Raw genomic sequence first — 9,808 nt, 5'->3', positions numbered from 1 at the left:
CTACTGATGACCAAAATTGAATATTTAGGCAGAAAATTATAAAGAGGACTCTACTCACAAAATTAAATATGTGGATAGAATATAATGAAGGGGACTCTACTGACAAGCAAACTAAATATCTAGACAGGGAATTACAAATGGGACTCTACTGACGAACAAATTCAATATTTAGATAGTAATTAAAAAAGGGACTCTACTAGAATTTAAAAAAATCAAGAGAAATGGACTGTACTGACGTAAAATTTTCAAAAAATAGATAAAAAAGGAACTCTACTGACGAGCAAACCAAAAAATAGAAGGAAGGAAATTTATAAACAAACTAACTATAATAAAAGAGAAAAGGGACTATACTGACGAGCAAATCGAAACAAAGGGACAAAGGAACTCTACTATTATCTTTACTTTTTGACAAGGATGAGGAACTCTACTGTTGATCAAAATAGAAGAAACAAGAGAAAAGGACTCTACTGACGAACAAAATTTAAAAAAGAGAATTATTTGCACCCCGAACAAACAAAAATAGTAGATGGAAGGAAATTTACTGACGAGCAAGACATAGACAAGTAGAAAAAAGGTTGGGCTTCCTTTATAAACATTAAAATTCAAATGAAATCATCATTATCGTATAAAAATCAACTTTATTATTATCACAATTTCATACAAATAATAATAACCTACATCAATAATTATTACAATTTATGATAAATATTCGGTGACCGTATATCGTATCGTGCCAGCGTTGTTTTCATCTTCATCATCGTAAACTTCGACTTCTTCATCATTTTCATTTTCATCATCGGATTGAATTTCTTTCTTGGATTCTCGGTAAGTTCCAGAAATTTTTGGATTTTGATTATTTTGGAAATTCGACGAATTCGGAGCGAACTCCTCGAGTAATTTCTGTTGGGCGTGTTTCAGTTCCACTTCCTGGGAAAAAAATAAATGAAATTTGGTGTGAAAGCCACAGCAAAGCGTGGCCGGGTATGCTAGTATATATAAATATATATATATATATATATATATATATATATGTATATCTATATATATATATATATATATATATATATATATATATGTGTTTAATTCGAGTTTAAAATTCGGGCGTAACATCAATAAAAATAGTATGAGAGTTTTTTTTAAATTTATTTATTTAAAATGCATACGTTTCGGCTAGCATCTTAGCCTTCATGCAGTGGCAATCAATTTAAAATTTTGTGTCCTAATTCATATGTTATATTAGGATACAAAATTGTAAGTGTCCTTATTTTTATTATTATTATTTATCTAGTTTTAATTTTTATAGTTAATTTGATTACCACTGAATGATGGCTAAGATGCTAGCCGAAACGTATGGATTTTAAATAAATAAACTTTTAAAAACTCTCACACTATTTTTATTGATGTTACGCCCGACTTTTCAATTGAAATTAAAAACAAAAGGTAAAAGAAACTCTACTGACGAAGAAACTTAAACAAGACAAATACGATATTTAGTTTGCTCGTTAATAGAGTTCCTTCTTTAATTATCTGTCTGGATTTTTAATTTGCTCGTCAGTAGAGTCCTTTGCTAATTTTCTATCTAGATTTTTATTTTGCTCGTCAGTACAGTTCCTTTTTCTAATTTCTGTAATTTGTTTGTCAGTAGAGTCCCTTTTTCGTCTTGTGATAATTTGCTCGTCTGTAGAGTCCTTTTTTTAATTCTGTCTAGATTTTTAATTTGCTCGTCAGTAAAGTTCCTTCTCTAAATTCTATTTTGATATTTAATTTGCTTATCAGTAGTGCCCCCTTTTCACATTTTTTCTGTTTGTCATTTTTTTTTTAAATTACTATTTCCTTCTAGTTAGTTCATTAGTATATTTAGTTATAACATAATAAAAGAAAGGAACTCTACTGACGAGAAAAATGCAAAAAAAAAAGAAAAGAAAAAGTAAAAGAAACTCTACTGACGAGGAAACTGAGACAAGACAGAAAGAAAATATATATCTAGTGATATTCTACCAAATAAAAAAAGTAGAAAGAAGGACTTTACTGATAAGCAAAAATAAAAAAGGTGTCTACTTACAAGCAAAATAGAGTTTCTTTGAAATGAAAAGCAACATTTGCTACTGATGAGCAAATTAAAATAAAGGGACTGACAAGCAACATGAAATAAAAAGAAGCAAAAGAAACTTTACTGACAAGCAACATTAAAAAAAAGAAAAATGGACTCTACTGACAAGCAAAATTCTAAAACAAGAAAAAGATCCTCTACTGATGAGCAAAATTAAAAAAAACAAAAGGAACACTACTGACGAGCAAATATAAAAAAAACAAAAAGGACTCTACTGACGAGCAACCTGAAATAAAAAAGAAGCAAAAGGAACTTTACTGACAAACAAAATTAAAAAAAAAACAAAAGGTACTCTACTGACGAGCAAAATAAAAAAACTAAAGGGACTCTACTGAAGAGCAACATTAAAAAAAAGATCCTCTACTGATTAGCAAAATAGAAAAAAATGACGCAAGGGACTCTACTGACGATCAAAAAGTATAAACAAGGAAAAATATCAAAGACTCGAACTTAAAACCGCACAACTTCACAAATATGATATGAATATATATATATATATATATATATATATATATATATATATATATATATATATATACACATATATATATAGGGTGGCCCTTAATATGGACACTTTCGAATTTCTTTGCTCCCAAGGGCTCAAACGCTTCCAAATTATTAAACAAAAATCCTCCGAAAGTTTCAGCTTTTAGTATTAACATTTAGGTAGTCCGCCATGTTAATAACGAATATACGAAACTTTTAATTTAATGGCGGACTATCTAAATATTAAGATTAAGACTTGCAATTTTTACAAAATTATCTTTTATTACTTTAGAACCATTTAAGCCCTTGGGAACAAAAAAATTCGTAAGGGCCACCCTTATATATACACAAATTCCTTTATCCTTTACCCCTTACATTCATTAATATCATTGCGGACCATCTTAGAAATAATATTAAGACTTGAAATTTTCAGAGAATATTCTTTGATCTATTTAGAAACTTTTGAGCCCTTGGGAGCCTAAAAATTCCTAAGGGCCACCCTTAAATAATACATAATATCTAAAATATACACACAGATTCCCTTATTACCCTTACCTTTCGATGTTCCTCCTGTTCTTTTTGCAAAGCCAAGATTCTAACAAAGTCAAACATTTAACAGGGCCATTGATTGACGGCGGGGGAGTGGCTGCGGTGATCTCGAATTTTTTTAGTTTTTGACACCGGGTTAATTCTTTGAAAGGGTTGTGTACGTCGGATTTCGTAGATTTGTAGGGTAAAAATTTGGGCTTGAGTTCTTTTTGGGAATTTTCATCTTTTTTGAGAAGATATTTCACATGAGGCAATAAAGATAAAGGACTTTCTTTAGGTAAAGATAAATGATTTTCTTTAGATAAATTATTTTCCCCTGTAATATCTTGTAAGTCCTTTACCGTAATTAAGGGCTTTTCGGGTACAATTTTTTTAATCTGTTTTTTATAAGGGCCGTTCCTTGCCAGAATTTTTAATGTTTTATCATCATTATCATTATTATCTTTATTATCATCGTCGTCGCTATCAATATATTCATAATCCTGGCCCTTTTTGCCCCATTCGATGTCCTCAAGGACATATTTTTTCGAAATTTCGAGTTTCAACAAATCCTGGCACGTTTTTTCGACTAAATCTTTGCTTTCCAGCTCCCGCACTATTTTGTCGTGGAATTCTTGAATTTTTGCACCCTTATCGGGCAGTTTTGATATGAATTGTCTGGAAAAAGAAAAATGTAACCTCTAAATGGTAATAGATATATGTATATATGTATATGTATAAAAGAAATTGGTAATAGATATCTAGTATATATGTATAAAAGAAAGAAATTGGCATTGGATACCTAGTATGTATGTATATGTATTTTGGTCGGTGGTCCTTAATATGGATAGGATTTTTTTGCTCCCAAGGGCTCAAATGTTTCCAAATTGATAAAAGGATATTCTCTGAAAATTTTAACTCTTAATATTAACTTTTAGATAGTCCGCCATTCAATTAAAAGTTCCGTATAATCATTATTATCATTGCGGACTGTCTAAATGTTAATATTAAGACTTGAAACTTTCATAGAATTTTTTTTCATCATTTTGGAAGCGTTTAAGCCCTTGGGAGCAAAGAAATTCCAAAATGTCCATATCAAGGACCACCGTAATATATATACAAACTGACACGCAAACGTTGTTTTGCCATAAAAAATACTTCCAGTATAAAATTTTTAGTATAGAAATGACTAACTAATTGAAAATGTGGTGCATTTAATAATAAATATATGAAAGCTGCAAAGCACGCCACATATGAATGTCTTAATAGTCTTTGCAAGAGCCAAATTGAATTGGCACATTTAATGTTTTAAAATTTTTGATTGATTTTCAATTACAGATTACGTTTATTCTATTATATTGTGCTTGTCAGTAGAGTTTTAGTTTGATCATCAGAAGAGTTCTTTTCTCAATAGAGTCCTTTTTATCTCGGTTTTCTTGTCAGTAGAGTCCCTTTACTCTCTTTTTTTTATTTTTCTCGTCAGTAGAGACTCCTAAGTTCCTTGACTTTTATTTCGATTTGGTTGTAAGTAGAGTCTTTTTTTCATGTATTTCAGTTTTCTTATCAGTGGAGTCGCCCTCTTTCAGTTTTTATTCTATTTTGGTTGTTAGTAGAATCCCTTTTTAATTTTGCTAATTTCATTTCGAAGAAATTATATTTTGCTTGCTAGTAGAGTCCCTTTTTCATGTATTTCATTTTAGCGAAATTCTTGTTAGTTGAGTCCCTTTGTTTTAGGTTACTTGTCAGTAGAGTTCCTTTCTCTTTTAATTTTAGTTTGCTCGTCAGTAAAGTCCCTTTACTATTTTTTTATTTTTCTCGTCAGTAACCTCTTTATTATTTCCTTAACTTTTATTTCAATTTATTCGCTAGTAGTCCTTTTCTCTTTTTTATTTCACTTTGCGCGTCAGTAGCGTCCCTTTCTCCTTTGCTCGTCAGTGGAGTCGCCTTTCTTTCTACTTCTATTTTGCTCATCAGTAGAGTCCCTGTTTTAATTTTGCTAGTCAGTAGAGTCATTTCGATTTAAAACAAATATTATACTTGTTAGTATTTTACATGTTACCATTTAAAAAAAATCTCGCCAGTAGAGTTTATTTTTTTCGTCAGTAGAGTTATTTTTTACTCTATTTTGCTTGTCAGTAGATCCCTTTTTTGGAATTCTGCTTCGTCAGTAGAGTCCCATTTTATTTTATTCTAGTTTGGGCGTCAGTAGAGTGTTTTTTTTACTTATTTGAATTCTGCTCATTAGTAGTATTATTTTATTCTTTTATTTTAGATTACTTGTAAGTAGAGTCCTTTCTCGCTTTTTTTTAAATTTTGTTCGTCAGTAGAGTCCTTTTCCTTTACTATTCAAATTTCCGCGACAGTAAAGTCCTTTATTCCTTCTTTGAAATATTTCAGTTTGCCTCTAATTTTTTTTTCATCTAATTCTAGATTGCTCGTCAGTAGAGTCCCTTTCGCCAAGTAAAGTAAGTTTTATTTAGTTAATTAATCAGTTTCCTTTCTTATTTATATCTTATTTTTTCCTTTTCTTATTTTTTTTTTTAATTTCTGCTTGCTCATTAGTAGGGTTCTTTCAGATTATCAAAAACTGGTGGAAATTCAAAAAAATACCAAGCTGAGCACTTTTCAAATTTTGTATATCATATATAGTTAATAACAATTATTAAAAAATTACCATCTAAGCACAGTCTAGGTGTTTACTTCTCACAAATATATTAGCAATTGAATTTAGACTGTTACTGTACATCAAAACACTTTATGAATTTTGTAAAATATTTACAAAAAAAATGCAAAAAAGGAGACTGTCTAGGCACAGTCTAAGTGGCAACTTGGTAGAAAAATATTTGCAAGTGCGTTTAGATTGTTACTGTACTAGACCGCTTTTCCAATTTCATGTAAATTATCATGAATGTAATTTTGAATTAAAAATACAAAAAATTACCCAGTCTAAGCGACATCCCGGTACCAATGTTTTCACAAGTGCGTTTAGACTGTTACTGTAGTAATGGAACACTTTTCAAATTTTATGTTAAATATAAAGAAATGCATTTTTGAGCTAAAAATTCGAAGAATCAGACAGACTAAGCACAGTCTAAGTGACAACCTGGTACAAATACATTTGTAAGTGCTGTAAGACTGTGACTGTTTTGGAGCACTTTTCCAAGTTTATGTTAGTAAGTATAGAAAGGTAATTTGGAGTGAAAAATTAGAAAAATCAGACAGACTAAGCACAGTCTAAGTAACAACCTGGTACAAATATATTTGCACGTTCGATTAAACTGTTACTGTAATGGAGCACTTTTTCAATTTTAGGTAAATAATATAATAGAAATGTAATAATCAGTTAAAAATTATAAAAAATCAGCCACACTAAGCACAGTCTAAGTGACAACTTGGTACAAATATATTCACAAAGTGCGTTTAGACTGTTTTTGTACTAGAACACTTTTTCAATTTTCGTAAAATTTATTGAAAAATGTAAAAATGCCGCCAAGCAAGACACAGTCCAAGTGAAAATGTCACACAAAGTTATTTGCGGATGCGTTTAGACTGTGACTATGCTGGAGCAATTTTTCAATTTTGTGTACTAATTTTTTTGGAAAAATTATATATATATATATATATATATATATATATATATATTTATATATATACACATATATATATACATATATCTATTATTACTTGTTTCGGAGTAACTTCTGTTGACGTTCAAGGAGCTCCTGCAACTCCGGTTTAGTTTTGGAGCTCAAATTATCAATAAAGCCTTGTTTTTCGCCATCAGGACGCGAAATGAGCATCCCGGGGATCTTGTTTATGATTTTGCGATCTGTGAGACTCATTATTCGCATTTTAAGGAGCCCCCAGAGAAAAAATAATAATTAAACTTTGAAGCAAACTGTGAGTAAAACACTAATTAATAACACTTTTGAAACATAGTCTTATGATAATTGGTTTATTTACTAATTAATTTGTATAAATACACTTAAAGAACGTTTTAAAATGATTATTGGATAAGTAAAACTTTGTAAAACTAATATTGGATAAGTAAAACTAGTTTTTGCGCAATTTATTTGTTTTGAGGTTATGTTTGTGGTTTTGTTCGAGAAACGTCAAATCGTGAAAGCGGTGCTGCCAGCTGTGAAGTTTATGTTGAACTTGTGCATCTATTTCAAACATGGCGCCGAGGATTTTTGTAAGAAAATTTTACTTAATTTTTATTTAACAGTAATATATTAATTATTGTTTACACTTTTGTTTTTTAAATTACACTTTCTGTACTAAAAATCTGATTAAAAAGTAAATTACTGTTAATTGCACATACTAAACTTGACAGTTTATCAAAAATGCAGTGGTACCATCTATGCGGTCACATGCAAAACACAATACGTTGCAATTTTATTTGTAATATTTTGCAAAAAAACTTGTCTAAATAGTTGTAAATATAAAAATAAAGTAACTGGTTGTTATTTGCGTTTAATAATAAGTACTCACTAGTCATATAATTTAAAGGAAAATACCTCAAGAAAATACATATAATGAAAAGGAAAATACCTCGAGATCTAATATAGTTTATTTTTATATTTATATATTTTTTCTCTTTATTTGTCTTTAGTTTTTTCTTTTTTATATATTAACTATAGTAGATACACCACTGGGCGTATCTACTAAATTGTAAACAATCAATTGTAAACACTTGTCAGCATTCTTTGCTAAATATAATTATTTTTATAGATTGCAGAATGGTAATAAAATTAAAAAAATATAATTTAATAGCCATGTATATCAATAATACCATGTGCAATAACGTGCATATCGTTATTATCGTTAACATTGTTAAAAACAATTTTGCAAACATTCAAAGTTCTGCCTTTATTAAATACCAAAAATTTTATATATTTGAAAATAATTAATTAATAAGTAATAAATAATACTACACTACTATTACGAATAAATACCATAATTTTAATAAGTTTTTTTTACCATTTTGACAGTTCCTCATTAAATAATAGTGTCGCCATCTATATCCATCCCGTTTTACTACTCAATGTCTTTGCTTCTCCATGTTGCAATTTCTGTCATTGCAGTTTTAACGAGCACGTGTTTTAAATATTTTCGGAATTTTTGCAAAATTTGAGGCTAATATTCGGTATTTCGGTATGAAAAGTGTTTTAAAATATGTAGTAATTAGTGTAGTATATTATGGTTTTTGTTAAAATGCATGTCGTGTGTTTAATTAGTGTTTAAAAGTGGTTTTTAGTACCGTGGTAGTGTGGTTGATTTTGGCGGCCTTGTTGGGGTTCCTACGACAAAATGGTGAGTCGATTTTATAATAATTATCATTACTCTAGTTTATAAGGTTTAAAGCTGCTGTATTATATTCATATATACAACTAGTTTTATAGTTAGTTTAATTTTAATATTAGCATAAATGATTTTGTAGGATTTTTATAGATGGTGGTCGAAATGATATTAAATGTTAATTTTAATGTTATTACGTAAGATTAAAATATTTCTTAAGGATTCTCAAAATATTTTTTTACATATTCAAATAATTTTTTTTTTGATTTGTTCAAAATATTTTTATGAGTTTTAAATATTCCTAGTACAATTATTATTAAAATACTCTTAGAATATTTTAATTTCTTACTATTTTAATATAGGTAATTTATTCATAGATTTTATTATATATTATTGTATATATATATATATATATACAATTTTTATATATATTTATTATATATATTAAATTTTTCAAAATTATGGATTCATACTTAGATTATTTTATTATACTTTTTTTTGTAATATTTTTAATTTTTTTTTTGAAAATTTAAAATATTCCTGAAAAACTCTTAATAAATTCTTTTTTACAATAATGCTTAAATATTTTAAAATATTTTTATAGGACTTTCAAAACATTCTTATAATTATTTTTAAAGGATTCTTATATGATTTTAAAGGGATTCTTATAGGATTTTTAAAAGGATTCTTATATGATTTTTAAGGAATTTTTATATGAACTTTGTGTATATTTTTAATATCTTCTGAAAGAATGTTTTTGTAACATTTTTCATGTTTAATTATTGTTAATGATTTTTATTAATTCTGCGAGATTTTTGGAAAATTTATACTCTTTTTTAGATCATCAGAGTTCTTTTTTTTGTCTCGTTTCATTTTTGGTCGTCAGTAAAGTCCCTTTTAGCCAGTAGATTTTTTTTTTGGTCTCGTTGGTTTATTTTACTCGACAGTAGAGTTCTTTTGTTGTCACGTTTCATTTTTGTCGTCAGTAGGTTTCTTTATGGTCAGTAGAGTATATTTTGTCTAGTTTCATTTTGTCCGTCAGTAGAGTCCTTTTTTATCTCGTTATATTTTGCTAGTCAGTAGAATTCTTTTTGGTCTCATTAAATTTTGCTTGTCAGTAGAGTCCCTTTTAATCAATAGATTTCTTTTTTTTGTTCTCGTTTCATTTTGGTTGTCAGTGAAATCCATTTTAGTTAGTAGAGTTCTTTTTTTATCTAATTTCATTTTGCTCCTCAGTAGAGTCTCTTTTGATCATGATGTAGATTTTTCTTTTTGGCCTCGTTGGTTCATTTTCCCGTCAGTAGAGTTCTTTTATTGTCACCTTTTATTCTGGTCGTCAGTAGAGTCTATTTCAATTAGTAGAGTTCATTTTTCGGTTTCAAT

General features: G+C 28.6%; 1 protein-coding gene across 1 annotated transcript; it reads right to left on the bottom strand.

The window, feature by feature from the left end:
* Positions 1 to 715: 715 nt before the first annotated feature.
* On the bottom strand, positions 716 to 7,189 carry LOC113377616 (DNA-directed RNA polymerase II subunit GRINL1A-like). The gene is made up of 3 exons (XM_026617988.1): positions 6,809 to 7,189; positions 3,152 to 3,802; positions 716 to 927 (listed from the first exon to the last, which is right to left on the bottom strand). The coding sequence occupies exons 1-3, from the start codon at positions 6,973 to 6,975 to the stop codon at positions 915 to 917; spliced, it is 831 nt and encodes a 276-aa protein (XP_026473773.1). The 5' UTR covers positions 6,976 to 7,189; the 3' UTR covers positions 716 to 914.
* Positions 7,190 to 9,808: the final 2,619 nt, after the last annotated feature.

Source organism: Ctenocephalides felis, unplaced genomic scaffold, assembly GCF_003426905.1.
Source record: "Ctenocephalides felis isolate EL2017-DRISC unplaced genomic scaffold, ASM342690v1 CF-g0.4_SCAFFOLD_01886, whole genome shotgun sequence".
In the NCBI taxonomy this organism is placed as follows: Eukaryota; Metazoa; Arthropoda; class Insecta; order Siphonaptera; family Pulicidae; genus Ctenocephalides; species Ctenocephalides felis.
Note: the sequence above shows the minus strand (reverse complement) of the source record. Positions and strands in the feature narration are given on the sequence as shown.

Excerpts from the sequence above, each read along its gene's own strand:
- LOC113377616 (XM_026617988.1), bottom strand. The coding sequence starts at position 6,975 with ATGCGAATAATGAGTCTCACAGATCGCAAAATCATAAACAAGATCCCC. Across the intron at positions 3,803-6,808 it reads CAGAAGTTACTCCGAAACAA|ACAATTCATATCAAAACTGC; the intron begins GTAATAATAGAT and ends TTCTTTTTCCAG.